This window comes from Engystomops pustulosus, unplaced genomic scaffold, assembly GCF_040894005.1.
Source record: "Engystomops pustulosus unplaced genomic scaffold, aEngPut4.maternal MAT_SCAFFOLD_641, whole genome shotgun sequence".
Taxonomy (NCBI): Eukaryota; Metazoa; Chordata; class Amphibia; order Anura; family Leptodactylidae; genus Engystomops; species Engystomops pustulosus.
Window position 1 is genome coordinate 1 of NW_027285520.1, and position 26,303 is coordinate 26,303.

The following is a 26,303-nucleotide window of genomic DNA, read 5'->3' on the forward strand; positions in this document are numbered from 1 at the left end:
TATATAATAGATTGCTATTAGCGCCCCTCTATAGGCTCTTGTATCAGGGATAAGGATGTGTTAATGTTCCGGCTCACCTCCAGCCTCTATATGTTCCGGAAGCGGCACGGACTTCCCCCCGTTTGTTGGAGTAAAATTGCATATGAAAAGAATTCTCGACAATCCAGCCAAATTCCAGGAAAACTTCACGACTTTATTTAGTCATATTCTTATTCTTAATCCAACGCGTTTGGAACGGTTTAAGCGTTCTTAATCATGGTGTATGTGGACGTGTTCACAGGCAGCCGGGTTATGGTCCGTCTCTCCCTCAGGTACGTGCACAACCAGGACTGGGACGCGGCTCAGAGAGTGTCGGAGCTGCATGACCCGGACAGTGTGGGGGACGTCCTGGCGGCTCAGGCTCGCTTTGCCTTTGAGCAGAAGGATTTCCAGAAGGCCGAGGCGTTCCTGCTGCGGGCGCAGAGGCCGGAGCTGGCGGTGAAGCATTACAAGGTGCGGGTCACGGGGTCACAGGGGGCACCCTCTCGGGGCTCATCTTCTGGCTGATGAATGTGCCCGGTTTTCTTCTCAGGAAGCGGGCATGTGGAGCGATGCTATCCGGATCTGTAAGGAATATGTGCCGGGCCTGCTGGAGCAGCTGCAGCAGGAGTACGAGCAGGAGGGCATGAAGAAAGGAGCCAGGTGAGAGACCGGGGCCATGTGGGGTACATATCATGGGGGCCCCATGTCTACCCTTCTCTGACTGAGTCCTCTGCATGTGACAGAGGAGCGGAGGCTTTCCTGCAGCAGGCCCGGGAGTGGGAACAGGCGGGAGAGTACGCCCGAGCCGTGGACTGCTACCTGAAGGTGAAGGATCTGGACAGCAAGGATGTCCTGGAGAAATGCTGGATGAAGGTACCGGATCCTCCTCGCACCCCCGCTATCCCCCATCCAGCAGCTGACCAATCACATCCATTGTATTGTTTCATTTTTTAGGCTGCAGAGTTGTCCCTAAAGTTCCTGGTTCCCAGCAGAAGTCTGGAAGTGATTCACATCGTTGGCCCTAAGTTGGTCTCTGCTGGAAAACACAATGCGGTGAGGCTTATGGAGCGGCACATGGGGGGTAGGGGGTGTAAGGGCCGTCCCTGTATGTCCATGTCTCTCCTGGGTATCAGGGATGGACAGGGCTCTGCTCAGATATCCTTTCCTGCCCATGTAGGTGAGGATGAGCGGCACATGGGGGTAGGAGGTGTAAGGACCCGTCCCTGTATGTCCATGTCTCTCCTGGGTATCAGGGATGGACAGGGCTCTGCTCAGATATCCTTTCCTGCCCATGTAGGTGAGGATGAGCGGCACATGGGGGTAGGAGGTGTAAGGGCCGTCCCTGTATGTCCATGTCTCTCCTGGGTATCAGGGATGGACAGGGCTCTGCTCAGATATCCTTTCCTGCCCATGTAGGTGAGGATGAGCGGCACATGGGGGGTAGGGGGTGTAAGGGCCGTCCCTGTATGTCCATGTCTCTCCTGGGTATCAGGGATGGACAGGGCTCTGCTCAGATATCCTTTCCTGCCCATGTAGGTGAGGATGAGCGGCACATGGGGGTAGGGGGTGTAAGGGCCGTCCCTGTATGTCCATGTCTCTCCTGGGTATCAGGGATGGACAGGGCACTGCTCAGATATCCTTTCCTGCCCATGTAGGTGAGGATGAGCGGCACATGGGGGGGTAGGGAGTGTAAGGGCCGTCCCTGTATGTCCATGTCTCTCCTGGGTATCAGGGATGGACAGGGCACTGCTCAGATATCCTTTCCTGCCCATGTAGGTGAGGATGAGCGGCACATGGGGGGTAGGGAGTGTAAGGGCCCGTCCCTGTATGTCCATGTCTCTCCTGGGTATCAGGGATGGACAGGGCTCTGCTCAGATATCCTTTCCTGCCCATGTAGGTGAGGATGAGCGGCACATGGGGGGTAGGGAGTGTAAGGGCCCGTCCCTGTATGTCCATGTCTCTCCTGGGTATCAGGGATGGACAGGGCTCTGCTCAGATATCCTTTCCTGCCCATGTAGGTGAGGATGAGCGGCACATGGGGGTAGGAGGTGTAAGGGCCCGTCCCTGTATGTCCATGTCTCTCCTGGGTATCAGGGATGGAAAGGGCTCTGCTCAGATATCCTTTCCTGCCCATGTAGGTGAGGATGAGCGGCACATGGGGGTAGGGGGTGTAAGGGCCGTCCCTGTATGTCCATGTCTCTCCTGGGTATCAGGGATGGACAGGGCTCTGCTCAGATATCCTTTCCTGCCCATGTAGGTGAGGATGAGCAGCACATGGGGGGTAGGGGGTGTAAGGGCCCGTCCCTGTATGTCCATGTCTCTCCTGGGTATCAGGGATGGACAGGGCTCTGCTCAGATATCCTTTCCTGCCCATGTAGGTGAGGATGAGCGGCACATGGGGGTAGGGGGTGTAAGGGCCGTCCCTGTATGTCCATGTCTCTCCTGGGTATCAGGGATGGACAGGGCACTGCTCAGATATCCTTTCCTGCCCATGTAGGTGAGGATGAGCAGCACATGGGGGTAGGGGGTGTAAGGACCCGTCCCTGTATGTCCATGTCTCTCCTGGGTATCAGGGATGGACAGGGCTCTGCTCAGATATCCTTTCCTGCCCATGTAGGTGAGGATGAGCGGCACATGGGGGTAGGGAGTGTAAGGGCCGTCCCTGTATGTCCATGTCTCTCCTGGGTATCAGGGATGGACAGGGCTCTGCTCAGATATCCTTTCCTGCCCATGTAGGTGAGGATGAGCAGCACATGGGGGGTAGGGAGTGTAAGGGCCGTCCCTGTATGTCCATGTCTCTCCTGGGTATCAGGGATGGACAGGGCTCTGCTCAGATATCCTTTCCTGCCCATGTAGGTGAGGATGAGCGGCACATGGGGGGGTAGGGAGTGTAAGGGCCGTCCCTGTATGTCCATGTCTCTCCTGGGTATCAGGGATGGACAGGGCTCTGCTCAGATATCCTTTCCTGCCCATGTAGGTGAGGATGAGCGGCACATGGGGGTAGGGGGTGTAAGGGCCGTCCCTGTATGTCCATGTCTCTCCTGGGTATCAGGGATGGACAGGGCACTGCTCAGATATCCTTTCCTGCCCATGTAGGTGAGGATGAGCGGCACATGGGGGTAGGGGGTGTAAGGACCCGTCCCTGTATGTCCATGTCTCTCCTGGGTATCGGGGATGGACAGGGCTCTGCTCAGATATCCTTTCCTGCCCATGTAGGTGAGGATGAGCAGCACATGGGGGTAGGGGGTGTAAGGACCCGTCCCTGTATGTCCATGTCTCTCCTGGGTATCAGGGATGGACAGGGCACTGCTCAGATATCCTTTCCTGCCCATGTAGGTGAGGATGAGCGGCACATGGGGGTAGGGGGTGTAAGGGCCGTCCCTGTATGTCCATGTCTCTCCTGGGTATCAGGGATGGACAGGGCTCTGCTCAGATATCCTTTCCTGCCCATGTAGGTGAGGATGAGCGGCACATGGGGGTAGGAGGTGTAAGGGCCGTCCCTGTATGTCCATGTCTCTCCTGGGTATCAGGGATGGACAGGGCTCTGCTCAGATATCCTTTCCTGCCCATGTAGGTGAGGATGAGCGGCACATGGGGGTAGGGGGTGTAAGGGCCGGTCCCTGTATGTCCATGTCTCTCCTGGGTATCAGGGATGGACAGGGCTCTGCTCAGATATCCTTTCCTGCCCATGTAGGTGAGGATGAGCGGCACATGGGGGTAGGGGGTGTAAGGGCCGTCCCTGTATGTCCATGTCTCTCCTGGGTATCAGGGGTGGACAGGGCTCTGCTCAGATATCCTTTCCTGCCCATGTAGGTGAGGATGAGCAGCACATGGGGGTAGGGAGTGTAAGGACCGTCCCTGTATGTCCATGTCTCTCCTGGGTATCAGGGATGGACAGGGCTCTGCTCAGATATCCTTTCCTGCCCATGTAGGTGAGGATGAGCGGCACATGGGGGGTAGGGGGTGTAAGGGCCGTCCCTGTATGTCCATGTCTCTCCTGGGTATCAGGGATGGACAGGGCTCTGCTCAGATATCCTTTCCTGCCCATGTAGGTGAGGATGAGCGGCACATGGGGGGTAGGGGGTGTAAGGACCCGTCCCTGTATGTCCATGTCTCTCCTGGGTATCAGGGATGGACAGGGCTCTGCTCAGATATCCTTTCCTGCCCATGTAGGTGAGGATGAGCAGCACATGGGGGGTAGGGAGTGTAAGGGCCGTCCCTGTATGTCCATGTCTCTCCTGGGTATCAGGGATGGACAGGGCTCTGCTCAGATATCCTTTCCTGCCCATGTAGGTGAGGATGAGCGGCACATGGGGGTAGGGAGTGTAAGGACCCGTCCCTGTATGTCCATGTCTCTCCTGGGTATCAGGGATGGACAGGGCTCTGCTCAGATATCCTTTCCTGCCCATGTAGGTGAGGATGAGCGGCACATGGGGGTAGGGAGTGTAAGGGCCCGTCCCTGTATGTCCATGTCTCTCCTGGGTATCAGGGGTGGACAGGGCTCTGCTCAGATATCCTTTCCTGCCCATGTAGGTGAGGATGAGCAGCACATGGGGGTAGGGGGTGTAAGGACCCGTCCCTGTATGTCCATGTCTCTCCTGGGTATCAGGGGTGGACAGGGCTCTGCTCAGATATCCTTTCCTGCCCATGTAGGTGAGGATGAGCAGCACATGGGGGGTAGGGGGTGTAAGGGCCGTCCCTGTATGTCCATGTCTCTCCTGGGTATCAGGGATGGACAGGGCTCTGCTCAGATATCCTTTCCTGCCCATGTAGGTGAGGATGAGCGGCACATGGGGGTAGGAGGTGTAAGGGCCGTCCCTGTATGTCCATGTCTCTCCTGGGTATCAGGGATGGACAGGGCTCTGCTCAGATATCCTTTCCTGCCCATGTAGGTGAGGATGAGCGGCACATGGGGGGTAGGGGGTGTAAGGACCCGTTCCTGTATGTCCATGTCTCTCCTGGGTATCAGGGATGGACAGGGCTCTGCTCAGATATCCTTTCCTGCCCATGTAGGTGAGGATGAGCGGCACATGGGGGTAGGAGGTGTAAGGGCCCGTCCCTGTATGTCCATGTCTCTCCTGGGTATCAGGGATGGACAGGGCTCTGCTCAGATATCCTTTCCTGCCCATGTAGGTGAGGATGAGCGGCACATGGGGGGTAGGGAGTGTAAGGGCCGTCCCTGTATGTCCATGTCTCTCCTGGGTATCAGGGATGGACAGGGCTCTGCTCAGATATCCTTTCCTGCCCATGTAGGTGAGGATGAGCGGCACATGGGGGTAGGAGGTGTAAGGGCCCGTCCCTGTATGTCCATGTCTCTCCTGGGTATCAGGGATGGACAGGGCTCTGCTCAGATATCCTTTCCTGCCCATGTAGGTGAGGATGAGCAGCACATGGGGGGTAGGGGGTGTAAGGACCCGTCCCTGTATGTCCATGTCTCTCCTGGGTATCAGGGATGGACAGGGCTCTGCTCAGATATCCTTTCCTGCCCATGTAGGTGAGGATGAGCGGCACATGGGGGGTAGGGAGTGTAAGGGCCGTCCCTGTATGTCCATGTCTCTCCTGGGTATCAGGGATGGACAGGGCACTGCTCAGATATCCTTTCCTGCCCATGTAGGTGAGGATGAGCGGCACATGGGGGGTAGGGAGTGTAAGGACCGTCCCTGTATGTCCATGTCTCTCCTGGGTATCAGGGATGGACAGGGCACTGCTCAGATATCCTTTCCTGCCCATGTAGGTGAGGATGAGCGGCACATGGGGGGTAGGAGGTGTAAGGACCCGTCCCTGTATGTCCATGTCTCTCCTGGGTATCAGGGATGGACAGGGCTCTGCTCAGATATCCTTTCCTGCCCATGTAGGTGAGGATGAGCGGCACATGGGGGGTAGGGGGTGTAAGGACCCGTCCCTGTATGTCCATGTCTCTCCTGGGTATCAGGGATGGACAGGGCTCTGCTCAGATATCCTTTCCTGCCCATGTAGGTGAGGATGAGCGGCACATGGGGGGTAGGGGGTGTAAGGACCCGTCCCTGTATGTCCATGTCTCTCCTGGGTATCAGGGATGGACAGGGCTCTGCTCAGATATCCTTTCCTGCCCATGTAGGTGAGGATGAGCGGCACATGGGGGTAGGGAGTGTAAGGACCCGTCCCTGTATGTCCATGTCTCTCCTGGGTATCAGGGATGGACAGGGCTCTGCTCAGATATCCTTTCCTGTCCATGTAGGTGAGGATGAGCGGCACATGGGGGGTAGGGAGTGTAAGGGCCGTCCCTGTATGTCCATGTCTCTCCTGGGTATCAGGGATGGACAGGGCTCTGCTCAGATATCCTTTCCTGTCCATGTAGGTGAGGATGAGCGGCACATGGGGGGTAGGGAGTGTAAGGGCCGTCCCTGTATGTCCATGTCTCTCCTGGGTATCAGGGATGGACAGGGCTCTGCTCAGATATCCTTTCCTGCCCATGTAGGTGAGGATGAGCGGCACATGGGGGTAGGAGGTGTAAGGGCCGTCCCTGTATGTCCATGTCTCTCCTGGGTATCAGGGATGGACAGGGCTCTGCTCAGATATCCTTTCCTGCCCATGTAGGTGAGGATGAGCGGCACATGGGGGTAGGAGGTGTAAGGGCCCGTCCCTGTATGTCCATGTCTCTCCTGGGTATCGGGGATGGACAGGGCTCTGCTCAGATATCCTTTCCTGCCCATGTAGGTGAGGATGAGCGGCACATGGGGGGTAGGGGGTGTAAGGACCCGTCCCTGTATGTCCATGTCTCTCCTGGGTATCAGGGATGGACAGGGCTCTGCTCAGATATCCTTTCCTGCCCATGTAGGTGAGGATGAGCGGCACATGGGGGTAGGGGGTGTAAGGACCCGTTCCTGTATGTCCATGTCTCTCCTGGGTATCAGGGATGGACAGGGCTCTGCTCAGATATCCTTTCCTGCCCATGTAGGTGAGGATGAGCGGCACATGGGGGGTAGGGGGTGTAAGGGCCCGTCCCTGTATGTCCATGTCTCTCCTGGGTATCAGGGATGGACAGGGCACTGCTCAGATATCCTTTCCTGCCCATGTAGGTGAGGATGAGCAGCACATGGGGGGTAGGGGGTGTAAGGACCCGTCCCTGTATGTCCATGTCTCTCCTGGGTATCGGGGATGGACAGGGCTCTGCTCAGATATCCTTTCCTGCCCATGTAGGTGAGGATGAGCAGCACATGGGGGTAGGAGGTGTAAGGACCCGTCCCTGTATGTCCATGTCTCTCCTGGGTATCAGGGATGGACAGGGCTCTGCTCAGATATCCTTTCCTGCCCATGTAGGTGAGGATGAGCGGCACATGGGGGGTAGGGGGTGTAAGGACCCGTCCCTGTATGTCCATGTCTCTCCTGGGTATCAGGGATGGACAGGGCTCTGCTCAGATATCCTTTCCTGCCCATGTAGGTGAGGATGAGCGGCACATGGGGGGTAGGGGGTGTAAGGACCCGTCCCTGTATGTCCATGTCTCTCCTGGGTATCAGGGATGGACAGGGCTCTGCTCAGATATCCTTTCCTGCCCATGTAGGTGAGGATGAGCAGCACATGGGGGTAGGGAGTGTAAGGACCGTCCCTGTATGTCCATGTCTCTCCTGGGTATCAGGGATGGACAGGGCTCTGCTCAGATATCCTTTCCTGCCCATGTAGGTGAGGATGAGCGGCACATGGGGGGTAGGGGGTGTAAGGGCCGTCCCTGTATGTCCATGTCTCTCCTGGGTATCAGGGATGGACAGGGCTCTGCTCAGATATCCTTTCCTGCCCATGTAGGTGAGGATGAGCGGCACATGGGGGGTAGGGGGTGTAAGGACCCGTCCCTGTATGTCCATGTCTCTCCTGGGTATCAGGGATGGACAGGGCTCTGCTCAGATATCCTTTCCTGCCCATGTAGGTGAGGATGAGCAGCACATGGGGGGTAGGGAGTGTAAGGGCCGTCCCTGTATGTCCATGTCTCTCCTGGGTATCAGGGATGGACAGGGCTCTGCTCAGATATCCTTTCCTGCCCATGTAGGTGAGGATGAGCGGCACATGGGGGTAGGGAGTGTAAGGACCCGTCCCTGTATGTCCATGTCTCTCCTGGGTATCAGGGATGGACAGGGCTCTGCTCAGATATCCTTTCCTGCCCATGTAGGTGAGGATGAGCGGCACATGGGGGTAGGGAGTGTAAGGGCCCGTCCCTGTATGTCCATGTCTCTCCTGGGTATCAGGGGTGGACAGGGCTCTGCTCAGATATCCTTTCCTGCCCATGTAGGTGAGGATGAGCAGCACATGGGGGGTAGGGGGTGTAAGGGCCGTCCCTGTATGTCCATGTCTCTCCTGGGTATCAGGGATGGACAGGGCTCTGCTCAGATATCCTTTCCTGCCCATGTAGGTGAGGATGAGCGGCACATGGGGGTAGGGGGTGTAAGGACCGTCCCTGTATGTCCATGTCTCTCCTGGGTATCAGGGGTGGACAGGGCTCTGCTCAGATATCCTTTCCTGCCCATGTAGGTGAGGATGAGCGGCACATGGGGGTAGGGGGTGTAAGGACCCGTCCCTGTATGTCCATGTCTCTCCTGGGTATCAGGGGTGGACAGGGCTCTGCTCAGATATCCTTTCCTGCCCATGTAGGTGAGGATGAGCAGCACATGGGGGTAGGGGGTGTAAGGACCGTCCCTGTATGTCCATGTCTCTCCTGGGTATCAGGGGTGGACAGGGCTCTGCTCAGATATCCTTTCCTGCCCATGTAGGTGAGGATGAGCAGCACATGGGGGGTAGGGGGTGTAAGGGCCGTCCCTGTATGTCCATGTCTCTCCTGGGTATCAGGGATGGACAGGGCTCTGCTCAGATATCCTTTCCTGCCCATGTAGGTGAGGATGAGCGGCACATGGGGGTAGGGGGTGTAAGGGCCGTCCCTGTATGTCCATGTCTCTCCTGGGTATCAGGGATGGACAGGACACTGCTCAGATATCCTTTCCTGCCCATGTAGGTGAGGATGAGCGGCACATGGGGGGTAGGGAGTGTAAGGGCCGTCCCTGTATGTCCATGTCTCTCCTGGGTATCAGGGATGGACAGGGCTCTGCTCAGATATCCTTTCCTGCCCATGTAGGTGAGGATGAGCGGCACATTGGGGTAGGGGGTGTAAGGGCCGTCCCTGTATGTCCATGTCTCTCCTGGGTATCAGGGATGGACAGGGCTCTGCTCAGATATCCTTTCCTGCCCATGTAGGTGAGGATGAGCGGCACATGGGGGTAGGAGGTGTAAGGGCCGTCCCTGTATGTCCATGTCTCTCCTGGGTATCAGGGATGGACAGGGCTCTGCTCAGATATCCTTTCCTGCCCATGTAGGTGAGGATGAGCAGCACATGGGGGTAGGGAGTGTAAGGGCCCGTCCCTGTATGTCCATGTCTCTCCTGGGTATCAGGGATGGACAGGGCTCTGCTCAGATATCCTTTCCTGCCCATGTAGGTGAGGATGAGCAGCACATGGGGGTAGGGGGTGTAAGGGCCCGTCCCTGTATGTCCATGTCTCTCCTGGGTATCAGGGATGGACAGGGCTCTGCTCAGATATCCTTTCCTGCCCATGTAGGTGAGGATGAGCGGCACATGGGGGTAGGAGGTGTAAGGACCCGTCCCTGTATGTCCATGTCTCTCCTGGGTATCAGGGATGGACAGGGCTCTGCTCAGATATCCTTTCCTGCCCATGTAGGTGAGGATGAGCGGCACATGGGGGTAGGGGGTGTAAGGACCCGTCCCTGTATGTCCATGTCTCTCCTGGGTATCAGGGATGGACAGGGCACTGCTCAGATATCCTTTCCTGCCCATGTAGGTGAGGATGAGCAGCACATGGGGGGTAGGGAGTGTAAGGGCCGTCCCTGTATGTCCATGTCTCTCCTGGGTATCAGGGATGGACAGGGCTCTGCTCAGATATCCTTTCCTGCCCATGTAGGTGAGGATGAGCGGCACATGGGGGTAGGAGGTGTAAGGGCCGTCCCTGTATGTCCATGTCTCTCCTGGGTATCAGGGATGGACAGGGCTCTGCTCAGATATCCTTTCCTGCCCATGTAGGTGAGGATGAGCGGCACATGGGGGTAGGAGGTGTAAGGGCCCGTCCCTGTATGTCCATGTCTCTCCTGGGTATCAGGGATGGACAGGGCTCTGCTCAGATATCCTTTCCTGCCCATGTAGGTGAGGATGAGCGGCACATGGGGGGTAGGGAGTGTAAGGGCCCGTCCCTGTATGTCCATGTCTCTCCTGGGTATCAGGGATGGACAGGGCTCTGCTCAGATATCCTTTCCTGCCCATGTAGGTGAGGATGAGCGGCACATGGGGGTAGGAGGTGTAAGGGCCCGTCCCTGTATGTCCATGTCTCTCCTGGGTATCAGGGATGGACAGGGCTCTGCTCAGATATCCTTTCCTGCCCATGTAGGTGAGGATGAGCAGCACATGGGGGTAGGGGGTGTAAGGACCCGTCCCTGTATGTCCATGTCTCTCCTGGGTATCAGGGATGGACAGGGCTCTGCTCAGATATCCTTTCCTGCCCATGTAGGTGAGGATGAGCAGCACATGGGGGGTAGGGAGTGTAAGGGCCCGTCCCTGTATGTCCATGTCTCTCCTGGGTATCAGGGATGGACAGGGCACTGCTCAGATATCCTTTCCTGCCCATGTAGGTGAGGATGAGCGGCACATGGGGGTAGGGAGTGTAAGGGCCCGTCCCTGTATGTCCATGTCTCTCCTGGGTATCAGGGATGGACAGGGCTCTGCTCAGATATCCTTTCCTGCCCATGTAGGTGAGGATGAGCGGCACATGGGGGGTAGGGGGTGTAAGGGCCGTCCCTGTATGTCCATGTCTCTCCTGGGTATCAGGGATGGACAGGGCTCTGCTCAGATATCCTTTCCTGCCCATGTAGGTGAGGATGAGCAGCACATGGGGGGTAGGGAGTGTAAGGGCCGTCCCTGTATGTCCATGTCTCTCCTGGGTATCAGGGATGGACAGGGCTCTGCTCAGATATCCTTTCCTGCCCATGTAGGTGAGGATGAGCGGCACATGGGGGTAGGGAGTGTAAGGGCCCGTCCCTGTATGTCCATGTCTCTCCTGGGTATCAGGGGTGGACAGGGCACTGCTCAGATATCCTTTCCTGCCCATGTAGGTGAGGATGAGCGGCACATGGGGGGTAGGGGGTGTAAGGGCCCGTCCCTGTATGTCCATGTCTCTCCTGGGTATCAGGGATGGACAGGGCTCTGCTCAGATATCCTTTCCTGCCCATGTAGGTGAGGATGAGCGGCACATGGGGGTAGGGAGTGTAAGGACCGTCCCTGTATGTCCATGTCTCTCCTGGGTATCAGGGATGGACAGGGCTCTGCTCAGATATCCTTTCCTGCCCATGTAGGTGAGGATGAGCGGCACATGGGGGTAGGAGGTGTAAGGACCCGTCCCTGTATGTCCATGTCTCTCCTGGGTATCAGGGATGGACAGGGCTCTGCTCAGATATCCTTTCCAGCCCATGTAGGTGAGGATGAGCGGCTCCTGGTTGACTTGAATAACTTTGGCTTATTGTCTTCTTTTTCCATCGTAAATCTTGCGATCAGGCTGCCGAGCTGTATTTGAACATTGACCTCATTAAGGAAGCCATCGATGCCTTCATAGATGGAGAAGAATGGAACAAGGCCAAGAGGGTGGCCAAGGAGCTGGACTCCAGGTATTGTCTCACAGGAGATGAAGAGTTGTGTCAGAGGGGAGGGGTGTGGGGAGAGAGAGCAGGGGCTTGAGGGGAGGGGTGTGGGGAGAGAGAGCAGGGGCTTGAGGGGAGGGGTGTGGGGAGAGAGAGCAGAGGCTCGAGGGGAGGGGTGTGGGGAGAGAGAGCAGAGGCTCGAGGGGAGGGGTGTGGGGAGAGAGAGCAGGGGCTCGAGGGAAGGGGTGTGGGGAGAGAGCAGGGGCTCGAGGGGAGGGGTGTGGGGAGAGAGAGCAGGGGCTCGAGGGGAGGGGTGTGGGGAGAGAGAGCAGGGGCTCGAGGGGAGGGGTGTGGGGAGAGAGAGCAGGGGCTCGAGGGGAGGGGTGTGAGGGGAGAGAGCAGGGGCTCGAGGGGAGGGGTGTGAGGGGAGAGAGCAGGGGCTCGAGGGGAGGGGTGTGAGGGGAGAGAGCAGGGGCTCGAGGGGAGGGGTGTGAGGGGAGAGAGCAGGGGCTCGAGGGGAGGGGTGTGGGGAGAGAGAGCAGGGGCTCGAGGGGACGGGTGTGGGAAGAGAGAGCAGGGGTGTGAGGGCTGGGGAGAGAGCAGGGGTGAGGGCTGGGGAGAGAGCGGGGGCTTGAGGCGTGGGCTGGGGAGAGAGCAGGGGCGAGGGCTGGGGAGAGAGCAGGGGCGAGGGCTGGGGAGAGAGCAGGGGCGAGGGCTGGGGAGAGAGCAGGGGCGAGGGCAGGGGAGAGAGCAGGGGTGTGAGGTGAGGGCTGGGCAGAGAGCAGGGGCGAGGGCTGGGGAGAGAGCAGGGGCGAGGGCTGGGGAGAGAGCAGGGGTGTGAGGTGAGGGCTGGGCAGAGAGCAGGGGCGAGGGCTGGGCAGAGAGCAGGGGTGGGAGGTGAGGGCTGGGGAGAGAGCAGGGGCGAGGGCTGGGGAGAGAGCAGGGGCGGGAGGTGAGGGCTGGGGAGAGAGCAGGGGCGAGGGCTGGGGAGAGAGCAGGGGCGAGGGCTGGGGAGAGAGCAGGGGCGAGGGCTGTGGAGAGAGCAGGGGCGAGGGCTGTGGAGAGAGCAGGGGCGAGGGCTGTGGAGAGAGCAGGGGCGAGGGCTGTGGAGAGAGCAGGGGCGAGGGCTGTGGAGAGAGCAGGGGCGAGGGCTGTGGAGAGAGCAGGGGCGAGGGCTGTGGAGAGAGCAGGGGCGAGGGCTGTGGAGAGAGCAGGGGCGAGGGCTGTGGAGAGAGCAGGGGCGAGGGCTGTGGAGAGAGCAGGGGCGAGGGCTGTGGAGAGAGCAGGGGCGAGGGCTGTGGAGAGAGCAGGGGCGAGGGCTGTGGAGAGAGCAGGGGCGAGGGCTGGGGAGAGAGCAGGGGCGAGGGCTGGGGAGAGAGCAGGGGCGAGGGCTGGGGAGAGAGCAGGGGCGAGGGCTGGGGAGAGAGCAGGGGCGAGGGCTGGGGAGAGAGCAGGGGCGAGGGCTGGGGAGAGAGCAGGGGCGAGGGCTGGGGAGAGAGCAGGGGCGAGGGCTGTGGAGAGAGCAGGGGCGAGGGCTGTGGAGAGAGCAGGGGCGAGGGCTGTGGAGAGAGCAGGGGCGAGGGCTGTGGAGAGAGCAGGGGCGAGGGCTGTGGAGAGAGCAGGGGCGAGGGCTGTGGAGAGAGCAGGGGCGAGGGCTGTGGAGAGAGCAGGGGCGAGGGCTGGGGAGAGAGCAGGGGCGAGGGCTGGGGAGAGAGCAGGGGCGAGGGCTGGGGAGAGAGCAGGGGCGAGGGCTGGGGAGAGAGCAGGGGCGAGGGCTGGGGAGAGAGCAGGGGCGAGGGCTGGGGAGAGAGCAGGGGCGAGGGCTGTGGAGAGAGCAGGGGCGAGGGCTGTGGAGAGAGCAGGGGCGAGGGCTGGGGAGAGAGCAGGGGCGAGGGCTGGGGAGAGAGCAGGGGCGAGGGCTGGGGAGAGAGCAGGGGCGAGGGCTGGGGAGAGAGCAGGGGCGAGGGCTGGGGAGAGAGCAGGGGCGAGGGCTGGGGAGAGAGCAGGGGCGAGGGCTGGGGAGAGAGCAGGGGCGAGGGCTGGGGAGAGAGCAGGGGCGAGGGCTGGGGAGAGAGCAGGGGCGAGGGCTGGGGAGAGAGCAGGGGCGAGGGCTGGGGAGAGAGCAGGGGCGAGGGCTGGGGAGAGAGCAGGGGCGAGGGCTGGGGCGAGGGCTGGGGCGAGGGCTGGGGAGAGAGCAGGGGCGAGGGCTGGGGAGAGAGCAGGGGCGTGGGCTGGGGAGAGAGCAGGGGCGTGGGCTGGGGAGAGAGCAGGGGCGTGGGCTGGGGAGAGAGCAGGGGCGTGGGCTGGGGAGAGAGCAGGGGCGAGGGCTGGGGAGAGAGCAGGGGCGAGGGCTGGGGAGAGAGCAGGGGCGAGGGCTGGGGAGAGAGCAGGGGTGTGAGGCGAGGGCTGGGGAGAGAGCAGGGGTGTGAGGCGAGGGCTGGGGAGAGAGCAGGGGCGAGGGCTGGGGAGAGAGCAGGGGCGAGGGCTGGGGAGAGAGCAGGGGCGAGGGCTGGGGAGAGAGCAGGGGCGAGGGCTGGGGAGAGAGCAGGGGCGTGGGCTGGGGAGAGAGCAGGGGCGTGGGCTGGGGAGAGAGCAGGGGCGTGGGCTGTGGAGAGAGCAGGGGCGAGGGCTGTGGAGAGAGCAGGGGCGAGGGCTGTGGAGAGAGCAGGGGCGAGGGCTGTGGAGAGAGCAGGGGCGTGGGCTGGGGAGAGAGCAGGGGCGTGGGCTGGGGAGAGAGCAGGGGCGTGGGCTGGGGAGAGAGCAGGGGCGTGGGCTGGGGAGAGAGCAGGGGTGTTGGTGGATGTGATGTATGATTCCTTCCTCTGTCCTCAGGTATGAGCAGTACGTAGATGAGAGATACAAGGATTACCTGAAGAACCAGGGGAAGGTGGACTCTGTAAGACGTGTGACATTCTCTTCTCTTCCCCTCCGCCGGGCCTCCTCTTTTCCTCTCTTCTCCCCCGCCTGGCCTCCTCTTTCCCTCTCTCCCCCTCCGCCTGGCCTCCTCTTTCCCTCTCTCCCCCTCCGCCCGGCCTCCTCTTTCCCTCTCTTCCCCTCCCCCGGGCCTCCTCTTTCCCTCTCTTCCCCTCCGCCTGGCCTCCTCTTTTCCTCTCTTCTCCCCCGCCTGGCCTCCTCTTTCCCTCTCTTCCCCTCCGCCTGGCCTCCTCTTTCCCTCTCTTCCCCTCCGCCTGGCCTCCTCTTTCCCTCTCTTCCCCTCCCCCCGGCCTCCTCTTTCCCTCTCTTCCCCTCCCCCCGGCCTCCTCTTTCCCTCTCTTCCCCTCCCCCCGGCCTCCTCTTTTCCTCTCTCCCCCTCCGCCCGGCCTCCTCTTTCCCTCTCTTCCCCTCCCCCGGGCCTCCTCTTTCCCTCTCTTCCCCTCCGCCTGGCCTCCTCTTTCCCTCTCTTCCCCTCCGCCTGGCCTCCTCTTTCCCTCTCTTCCCCTCCGCCTGGCCTCCTCTTTTCCTCTCTTCTCCCCCGCCTGGCCTCCTCTTTCCCTCTCTTCCCCTCCGCCGGGCCTCCTCTTTCCCTCTCTTCCCCTCCGCCAGGCCTCCTCTTTCCCTCTCTTCCCCTCCGCCGGGCCTCCTCTTTTCCTCTCTTCTCCTCCGCCTGGCCTCCTCTTTCCCTCTCTTCCCCTCCGCCTGGCCTCCTCTTTCCCTCTCTTCCCCTCCGCCTGGCCTCCTCTTTCCCTCTCTTCCCCTCCGCCTGGCCTCCTCTTTCCCTCTCTTCCCCTCCGCCTGGCCTCCTCTTTCCCTCTCTTCCCCTCCGCCTGGCCTCCTCTTTCCCTCTCTTCCCCTCCGCCTGGCCTCCTCTTTCCCTCTCTCCCTCTCCGCCTGGCCTCCTCTTTCCCTCTCTTCCCCTCCGCCTGGCCTCCTCTTTCCCTCTCTTCCCCTCCGCCTGGCCTCCTCTTTCCCTCTCTTCTCCTCCGCCTGGCCTCCTCTTTTCCTCTCTTCTCCTCCGCCTGGCCTCCTCTTTTCCTCTCTTGCCCTCCGCCTGGCCTCCTCTTTCCCTCTCTTCTCCTCCGCCTGGCCTCCTCTTCCCTCTCTCCCCCTCTGCCTGGCCTCCTCTTTCCCTCTCTTCCCCTCCGCCTGGCCTCCTCTTTCCCTCTCTTCCCCTCCGCCTGGCCTCCTCTTTCCCTCTCTTCTCCTCCGCCTGGCCTCCTCTTTCCCTCTCTTCTCCTCCGCCTGGCCTCCTCTTTCCCTCTCTTCCCCTCCGCCTGGCCTCCTCTTTTCCTCTCTTCTCCCCCGCCTGGCCTCCTCTTTCCCTCTCTTCCCCTCCGCCTGGCCTCCTATTTCCCTCTCTTGCCCTCCGCCTGGCCTCCTCTTTTCCTCTCTCCCCCTCTGCCTGGCCTCCTCTTTCCCTCTCTCCTCCTCCCCCCGGCCTCCTCTTTTCCTCTCTTCTCCCCCGCCTGGCCTCCTCTTTCCCTCTCTTCCCCTCCGCCTGGCCTCCTATTTCCCTCTCTTGCCCTCCGCCTGGCCTCCTCTTTTCCTCTCTCCCCCTCTGCCTGGCCTCCTCTTTCCCTCTCTCCTCCTCCCCCCGGCCTCCTCTTTTCCTCTCTTCTCCTCCGCCTGGCCTCCTCTTTCCCTCTCTTCTCCCCCGCCTGGCCTCCTCTTTTCCTCTCTTCTCCTCCGCCTGGCCTCCTCTTTTCCTCTCTTCTCCCCCGCCTGGCCTCCTCTTCCCTCTCTCCCCCTCCGCCTGGCCTCCTCTTTTCCTCTCTTCTCCTCCCCCTGGCCTCCTCTTTCCCTCTCTTCCCCTCCGCCTGGCCTCCTCTTTCCCTCTCTCCTCCTCCCCCCGGCCTCCTCTTTTCCTCTCTTCTCCTCCGCCTGGCCTCCTCTTTCCCTCTCTCCTCCTCCCCCCGGCCTCCTCTTTTCCTCTCTTCTCCTCCCCCTGGCCTCCTCTTTCCCTCTCTTCCCCTCCGCCTGGCCTCCTCTTCCCTCTCTCCCCCTCCGCCTGGCCTCCTCTTCCCTCTCTCCCCCTCCGCCTGGCCTCCTCTTTCCCTCTCTCCTCCTCTCCCCGGCCTCCTCTTTTCCTCTCTTCTCCTCCGCCTGGCCTCCTCTTTCCCTCTCTCCTCCTCCCCCCGGCCTCCTCTTTTCCTCTCTTCTCCTCCGCCTGGCCTCCTCTTCCCTCTCTCCCCCTCTGCCTGGCCTCCTCTTCCCTCTCTCCCCCTCCGCCTGGCCTCCTCTTCCCTCTCTCCCCCTCCGCCTGGCCTCCTCTTTCCCTCTCTTCCCCTCCGCCCGGCCTCCTCTTTTCCTCTCTTCTCCTTCCGCCTGGCCTCCTCTTTTCCTCTCTCCCCCTCCGCCTGGCCTCCTCTTTTCCTCTCTCCCCTCCGCCTGGCCTCCTCTTTCCCTCTCTTCCCCTCCCCTCCGCCTGGCCTCCTCTTTCCCTCTCTCCCCCTCCGCCCGGCCTCCTCTTTCCCTCTCTTCCCCTCCGCCCGGCCTCCTCTTCACCTCATCTTTGTGTTGATCTGTGCCTGCAGCTGGTGGGAGTGGATGTCATGGCGGCTCTGGATATGTTTGCTGAGCGCGGGCAGTGGGAGAAGTGCATAGACATTGCCGGGAAGCAGGTAAGTATTGGGGTGCGCGGTGCCGGTGCTGCCGGACATCGCCCTGACCCGGTGTTTGTCTCTCAGAATTACAAGGTTCTCCACAAATATGTGGCCCTGTTCGCTACACATCTCATCAAGGAAGGAAAGTGGGAGAAGGCGCTGGAGCTGTATGTGCAGCATGGGGCTCCCCCCAATGCCCAGGTACCCCTCATACCCCAGCCTGTACCCCCTCATACCTCATACTCTGTACCCCCTCATACCTCAGCCTGTACCCCCTCATACCTCAGCCTGTACCCCCTCATACCTCAGCCTGTACCCCCCTCATACTCTGTACCCCCTCATACCCCAGCCTGTACCCCCTCATACTCTGTACCCCCTCATACTCTGTACCCCCTCATACCTCAGCCTGTACCCCCTCATACCCCAGCCTGTACCCCCTCATACCCCAGCCTGTACCCCCTCATACTCTGTACCCCCCTCATACCTCAGCCTGTACCCCCCTCATACCTCATACTCTGTACCCCCTCATACCCCAGCCTGTACCCCCTCATACTCTGTACCCCCCTCATACCTCAGCCTGTACCCCCCTCATACCTCAGCCTGTACCCCCTCATACCTCAGCCTGTACCCCCTCATACCCCATCCTGTACCCCCTCATACCTCATACTCTGTACCCCCCTCATACCTCAGCCTGTACCCCCTCATACCTCAGCCTGTACCCCCCTCATACCTCAGCCTGTACCCCCTCATACCTCAGCCTGTACCCCCTCATACCCCATCCTGTACCCCCTCATACCTCATACTCTGTACCCCCCTCATACCTCAGCCTGTACCCCCTCATACCTCAGCCTGTACCCCCTCATACCTCAGCCTGTACCCCCTCATACCCCAGCCTCTACCCCCTCATACCTCAGCCTGTACCCCCTCATACCTCAGCCTGTACCCCCTCATACCCCAGTCTGTACCCCCTCATACCCCAGCCTGTACCCCCTCATACTCTGTACCCCCTCATACCTCAGCCTGTACCCCCTCATACCTCAGCCTGTACCCCCTCATACCTTCAGCCTGTACCCCCTCATACCTCAGCCTCTCCCCCCTCATACCTCAGCCTCTCCCCCCTCATACCTCAGCCTCTCCCCCCTCATACCTCAGCCTGTACCCCCTCATACCCCAGCCTGTACCCCCTCATACCCCAGCCTGTACCCCCTCATACCTCAGCCTGTACCCCCTCATACCCCAGCCTGTACCCCCTCATACCTCAGCCTGTACCCCCTCATACCCCAGCCTGTGCCCCCTCATACCTCGGCCTCTGCCCCCTCATACCTCGGCCTCTGCCCCCTCATACCTCGGCCTCTGCCCCCCTCATACCTCGGCCTCTGCCCCCCTCATACCTCGGCCTCTGCCCCCCTCATACCTCGGCCTCTGCCCCCCTCATACCTCGGCCTCTGCCCCCCTCATACCTCGGCCTCTGCCCCCCTCATACCTCGGCCTCTGCCCCCCTCATACCTCGGCCTCTGCCCCCCTCATACCTCGGCCTCTGCCCCCCTCATACCTCGGCCTCTGCCCCCCTCATACCTCGGCCTCTGCCCCCCTCATACCTCGGCCTCTGCCCCCCTCATACCTCGGCCTCTGCCCCCCTCATACCTCGGCCTCTGCCCCCCTCATACCTCGGCCTCTGCCCCCCTCATACCTCGGCCTCTGCCCCCCTCATACCTCGGCCTCTGCCCCCCTCATACCTCGGCCTCTGCCCCCCTCATACCTCGGCCTCTGCCCCCCTCATACCTCGGCCTCTGCCCCCCTCATACCTCGGCCTCTGCCCCCCTCATACCTCGGCCTCTGCCCCCCTCATACCTCGGCCTCTGCCCCCCTCATACCTCGGCCTCTGCCCCCCTCATACCTCGGCCTCTGCCCCCCTCATACCTCGGCCTCTGCCCCCCTCATACCTCGGCCTCTGCCCCCCTCATACCTCGGCCTCTGCCCCCCTCATACCTCGGCCTCTGCCCCCCTCATACCTCGGCCTCTGCCCCCCTCATACCTCGGCCTCTGCCCCCCTCATACCTCGGCCTCTGCCCCCCTCATACCTCGGCCTCTGCCCCCCTCATACCTCGGCCTCTGCCCCCCTCATACCTCGGCCTCTGCCCCCCTCATACCTCGGCCTCTGCCCCCCTCATACCTCGGCCTCTGCCCCCCTCATACCTCGGCCTCTGCCCCCCTCATACCTCGGCCTCTGCCCCCCTCATACCTCGGCCTCTGCCCCCCTCATACCTCGGCCTCTGCCCCCCTCATACCTCGGCCTCTGCCCCCCTCATACCTCGGCCTCTGCCCCCCTCATACCTCGGCCTCTGCCCCCCTCATACCTCGGCCTCTGCCCCCCTCATACCTCGGCCTCTGCCCCCCTCATACCTCGGCCTCTGCCCCCCTCATACCTCGGCCTCTGCCCCCCTCATACCTCGGCCTCTGCCCCCCTCATACCTCGGCCTCTGCCCCCCTCATACCTCGGCCTCTGCCCCCCTCATACCTCGGCCTCTGCCCCCCTCATACCTCGGCCTCTGCCCCCCTCATACCTCGGCCTCTGCCCCCCTCATACCTCGGCCTCTGCCCCCCTCATACCTCGGCCTCTGCCCCCCTCATACCTCGGCCTCTGCCCCCCTCATACCTCGGCCTCTGCCCCCCTCATACCTCGGCCTCTGCCCCCCTCATACCTCGGCCTCTGCCCCCCTCATACCTCGGCCTCTGCCCCCCTCATACCTCGGCCTCTGCCCCCCTCATACCTCGGCCTCTGCCCCCCTCATACCTCGGCCTCTGCCCCCCTCATACCTCGGCCTCTGCCCCCCTCATACCTCGGCCTCTGCCCCCCTCATACCTCGGCCTCTGCCCCCCTCATACCTCGGCCTCTGCCCCCCTCATACCTCGGCCTCTGCCCCCCTCATACCTCGGCCTCTGCCCCCCTCATACCTCGGCCTCTGCCCCCCTCATACCTCGGCCTCTGCCCCCCTCATACCTCGGCCTCTGCCCCCCTCATACCTCGGCCTCTGCCCCCCTCATACCTCGGCCTCTGCCCCCCTCATACCTCGGCCTCTGCCCCCCTCATACCTCGGCCTCTGCCCCCCTCATACCTCATCTTGTTTTCCATGATACTTTCTGATGTATTTTCCTGTCCAGAACTTCAACATTTATAAACGGATCTTCCTGGAGATGGTGAATAGTTCGGGGATGAACCGGGCAGACGTGTACCACACATGGGCCAGTCTGCGAGACCTGCTCTGCCACCTGGTAGGTGGGCACTGGGTGGGGGTGACGTGTCGTGTCTCCGCAGCCTCCTGCAGTCTCTTGTCTTTGCAGTGCGAGAATCTGGTGAAGTCGAGTGAAGTGAATTCTCCAGCGCATCAGGAGTTTGAGCAGATGATGCTGATCGCCCATTATTACTCCACCCGCTCTGCATCCCAAGGGGTGGCCCAGCTGGTGAGAACATGCACCCCGCCGTGTCACCCTACTGTGCCGTGCATGCACCCCGCTGTGTCGCCCCTTCTGTGCCCGAGCATGCACCCCGCTGTGTCGCCCCTTCTGTGCCCGAGCATGCACCCCGCTGTGTCGCCCCCGCTGTGCCGAGCATGCACCCCGCTATGTCGCCCCCGCTGTGCCGAGCATGCACCCCGCTATGTCGCCCCCGCTGTGCCGAGCATGCACCCCGCTATGTCGCCCCCGCTGTGCCGAGCATGCACCCCGCTATGTCGCCCCCGCTGTGCCGAGCATGCACCCCGCTATGTCGCCCCCGCTGTGCCGAGCATGCACCCCGCTATGTCGCCCCCGCTGTGCCGAGCATGCACCCCGCTATGTCGCCCCCGCTGTGCCGAGCATGCACCCCGCTATGTCGCCCCCGCTGTGCCGAGCATGCACCCCGCTATGTCGCCCCCTCTTTGCCGAGCATGCACCCCGCTATGTCGCCCCCTCTGTGCCGAGCATGCACCCCGCTATGTCGCCCCCTCTGTGCCGAGCATGCACCCTGTTCCCCTCACACTTGAGGCCTGATCTGTGACTTTTCTCCTCTTTTCAGGACGTGGTCGCTGCTAAGCTCTGCATCTCTCTGTTACGTCACACGGACCTGCTCCCGGCAGACAAGGCTTTCTACGAGGCAGGAATGGCTGCTAAGGTAGGACCCCACATCAGGACTGTGCATGTTGGAGGCAGTCACCCAGGGCTCCTTGTTGGTCGCTTCAGGTCCTGCCCTTCCATCTGCTGCTGGAGATTCCAGTCCCTAACCCTAGTTAGATGCATGACAGCTGGGCAGAGGAGATGCTCCTCCTCACTGACGTCTTTCTTCTCATTCCGCAGGCGATGGGTTGGGAAAACTCGGCCTTCATCTTCTTGAACAGATTTCTGGACCTGGTGGATGTAAGTGATGTGTGATGTCCTCTATGGCTCAGAGGGCACAGTAGACATGAAGGATCAGTGGAGGATGGCAGTAGGGCGTCTCACTGGCCAGTATTGGGCACCGACTGTTATTGAATCACCTTTGTTTGTGTGCCCCATTGGCCAGTATCGGGCATACCCCCTCATCCATCAGCTTGTACTCCACCTGCTCTTATTACAGACTATTATAGAGACAACTTTGGTTGTGTACCCCACAGGCCATCGAGGAGGGGAACCTGGATGCCCTAGACCACTCCGATTTTCAGTCTACAGATATTCCTTTTGAAGTTCCGCTCCCTGCAAAGCAGCACATCCCGGTGAGTGAGTGCATGCATCCAGCCGCTCACTCTGATGTCTATCCCAGCCTATCCAGGGACCTGCTCCATTACATGACACCTCTGCACCTCCTCCAGGGACCTGCTCCATTACATGACACCTCTGCGCCTCCTCCAGGGACCTGCTCCATTACATGACACCTCTGCACCTCCTCCAGGGACCTGCTCCATTACATGACACCTCTGCACCTCCTCCAGGGACCTGCTCCATTACATGACACCTCTGCATCTCCTCCAGGGACCTGCTCCATTACATGACACCTCTGCACCTCCTCCAGGGACCTGCTCCATTACATGACACCTCTGCACCTCCTCCAGGGACCTGCTCCATTACATGACACCTCTGCATCTCCTCCAGGGACCTGCTCCATTACATGACACCTCTGCATCTCCTCCAGGGACCTGCTCCATTACATGACACCTCTGCATCTCCTCCAGGGACCTGCTCCATTACATGACACCTCTGCACCTCCTCCAGGGACCTGCTCCATTACATGACACCTCTGCACCTCCTCCAGGGACCTGCTCCATTACATGACACCTCTGCACCTCCTCCAGGGACCTGCTCCATTACATGACACCTCTGCACCTCCTCCAGGGACCTGCTCCATTACATGACACCTCTGCATCTTCCCCGAGGTTCAGCTCCATTACATGACACCTCTGCACCTCCCCCAGGGACCTGCTCCATTACATGACACCTCTGCACCTCCTCCAGGGACCTGCTCCATTACATGACACCTCTGCACCTCCTCCAGGGACCTGCTCCATTACATGACACCTCTGCACCTCCTCCAGGGACCTGCTCCATTACATGACACCTCTGCACCTCCTCCAGGGACCTGCTCCATTACATGACACCTCTGCACCTCCTCCAGGGACCTGCTCCATTACATGACACCTCTGCACCTCCTCCAGGGACCTGCTCCATTACATGACACCTCTGCACCTCCTCCAGGGACCTGCTCCATTACATGACACCTCTGCACCTCCCCCAGGGACCTGCTCCATTACATGACACCTCTGCACCTCCCCCAGGGACCTTCTCCATTACATTACACCTCTGCACCTCCTCCAGGGACCTGCTCCATTACATGACACCTCTGCACCTCCTCCAGGGACCTGCTCCATTACATGACACCTCTGCACCTCCCCCAGGGACCTGCTCCATTACATGACACCTCTGCACCTCCTCCAGGGACCTGCTCCATTACATGATACCTCTGCACCTCCCCCGAGGTTCAGCTCCATTACATGACACCTCTGCACCTCCTCCAGGGACCTTCTTCATTACATGACACCTCTGCACCTCCTCCAGGGACCTGCTCCATTACATGACACCTCTGCACCTCCCCCAGGGACCTGCTCCATTACATGACACCTCTGCACCTCCCCCAGGGACCTTCTTCATTACATGACACCTCTGCACCTCCTCCAGGGACCTGCTCCATTACATGACACCTCTGCACCTCCCCCAGGGACCTGCTCCATTACATGACACCTCTGCACCTCCCCCAGGGACCTGCTCCATTACATGACACCTCTGCACCTCCTCCAGGGACCTTCTCCATTACATGACACCTCTGCACCTCCTCCAGGGACCTGCTCCATTACATGACACCTCTGCACCTCCTCCAGGGACCTGCTCCATTACATGACACCTCTGCACCTCCTCCAGGGACCTGCTCCAATACATGACACCTCTGCACCTCCTCCAGGGACCTGCTCCATTACATGACACCTCCTCCAGGGACCTGCTCCATTACATGACACCTCTGCACCTCCTCCAGGGACCTGCTCCATTACATGACACCTCTGCACCTCCCCCAGGGACCTTCTCCATTACATGACACCTCTGCACCTCCCCCAGGGACCTGCTCCATTACATGACACCTCTGCACCTCCTCCAGGGACCTGCTCCATTACATGACACCTCTGCACCTCCCCCAGGGACCTGCTCCATTACATGACACCTCTGCACCTCCTCCAGGGACCTGCTCCATTACATGATACCTCTGCACCTCCCCCGAGGTTCAGCTCCATTACATGACACCTCTGCACCTCCTCCAGGGACCTTCTTCATTACATGACACCTCTGCACCTCCTCCAGGGACCTGCTCCATTACATGACACCTCTGCACCTCCCCCAGGGACCTGCTCCATTACATGACACCTCTGCACCTCCCCCAGGGACCTTCTTCATTACATGACACCTCTGCACCTCCTCCAGGGACCTGCTCCATTACATGACACCTCTGCACCTCCCCCAGGGACCTGCTCCATTACATGACACCTCTGCACCTCCCCCAGGGACCTGCTCCATTACATGACACCTCTGCACCTCCTCCAGGGACCTTCTCCATTACATGACACCTCTGCACCTCCTCCAGGGACCTGCTCCATTACATGACACCTCTGCACCTCCTCCAGGGACCTGCTCCATTACATGACACCTCTGCACCTCCTCCAGGGACCTGCTCCAATACATGACACCTCTGCACCTCCTCCAGGGACCTGCTCCATTACATGACACCTCCTCCAGGGACCTGCTCCATTACATGACACCTCTGCACCTCCCCCAGGGACCTGCTCCATTACATGACACCTCTGCACCTCCCCCAGGGACCTTCTCCATTACATGACACCTCTGCACCTCCCCCAGGGACCTTCTCCATTACATGACACCTCTGCACCTCCTCCAGGGACCTGCTCCATTACATGACACCTCTGCACCTCCCCCAGGGACCTGCTCCATTACATGACACCTCTGCACCTCCTCCAGGGACCTGCTCCATTACATGATACCTCTGCACCTCCCCCGAGGTTCAGCTCCATTACATGACACCTCTGCACCTCCTCCAGGGACCTTCTTCATTACATGACACCTCTGCACCTCCTCCAGGGACCTGCTCCATTACATGACACCTCTGCACCTCCCCCAGGGACCTGCTCCATTACATGACACCTCTGCACCTCCTCCAGGGACCTTCTCCATTACATGACACCTCTGCACCTCCTCCAGGGACCTGCTCCATTACATGACACCTCTGCACCTCCTCCAGGGACCTGCTCCATTACATGACACCTCTGCACCTCCTCCAGGGACCTTCTTCATTACATGACACCTCTGCACCTCCTCCAGGGACCTGCTCCATTACATGACACCTCTGCACCTCCTCCAGGGACCTTCTCCATTACATGACACCTCTGCACCTCCTCCAGGGACCTGCTCCATTACATGACACCTCTGCACCTCCTCCAGGGACCTGCTCCATTACATGACACCTCTGCACCTCCTCCAGGGACCTGCTCCATTACATGACACCTCTGCACCTCCTCCAGGGACCTTCTTCATTACATGACACCTCTGCACCTCCTCCAGGGACCTGCTCCATTACATGACACCTCTGCACCTCCTCCAGGGACCTGCTCCATTACATGACACCTCTGCACCTCCTCCAGGGACCTGCTCCATTACATGACACCTCTGCACCTCCTCCAGGGACCTGCTCCATTACATGACACCTCTGCACCTCCTCCGGGGACCTGCTCCATTACATGACACCTCTGCACCTCCTCCGGGGACCTGCTCCATTACATGACACCTCTGCACCTCCTCCGGGGACCTGCTCCATTACATGACACCTCTGCACCTCCTCCGGGGACCTGCTCCATTACATGACACCTCTGCACCTCCTCCGGGGACCTGCTCCATTACATGACACCTCTGCACCTCCTCCGGGGACCTGCTCCATTACATGACACCTCTGCACCTCCTCCAGGGACCTGCTCCATTACATGACACCTCTGCACCTCCCCCGAGGTTCAGCTCCTCTGCACCTCACGCTGGTGTCTCTATTCCACATATAATTCTTGCTGCTGCTTTTCTAGGCGGAGAAGCGTGAGGAGGTGAGAGAATGGGTGCTGGCCGTCTCCATGGACCAGAGAGTGGAGCAAGTCCTCCCGGTTGATGAACGGGGGGTCTACGAGGCGTCACTGGTGGCTGTGAACAGTGGGATCCGGTCTCTCCCTTGCGTTATCACAGGTGAGACGTCCATCATCTCCCTGATGTCACACTCATGGGGCAGGAGACCTTAGATTGGGGCAGTGCCGTCCTGTGCAGTAGCTGCCGCCGCTGGGCCGTCTCCCGTGCGCATGCGCTCTACTCATGGGGAACAAGTTGTGATCTCGTCTAACCCTACACTCCTCTTCCTTCAGGTTACCCTGTGCTCAGAAACAAAATAGAGTTCAAACAGCCGGGCAAAGCCGCAAACAAGGAAGACTGGAATAAATTTCTCATGGCCATAAAGGTAAATAAACTCATCCTGCCCCACACAT

At 60.4% G+C, this 26,303-nt stretch overlaps 1 protein-coding gene across 1 annotated transcript; it reads left to right on the forward strand.

The window, feature by feature from the left end:
- Positions 1 to 240: 240 nt before the first annotated feature.
- On the forward strand, positions 241 to 26,303 carry LOC140112095 (intraflagellar transport protein 172 homolog; the record flags this gene model as incomplete). The annotated part of the gene is made up of 15 exons (XM_072132438.1): positions 241 to 492; positions 572 to 681; positions 765 to 894; positions 976 to 1,074; positions 11,598 to 11,707; positions 14,513 to 14,576; positions 17,152 to 17,238; positions 17,305 to 17,421; positions 20,383 to 20,493; positions 20,563 to 20,682; positions 21,275 to 21,370; positions 21,553 to 21,612; positions 21,849 to 21,947; positions 25,857 to 26,010; positions 26,184 to 26,303. Coding segments are annotated over exons 1-15 (1,714 nt in total), but the record flags the coding sequence as incomplete, so codon positions are not given.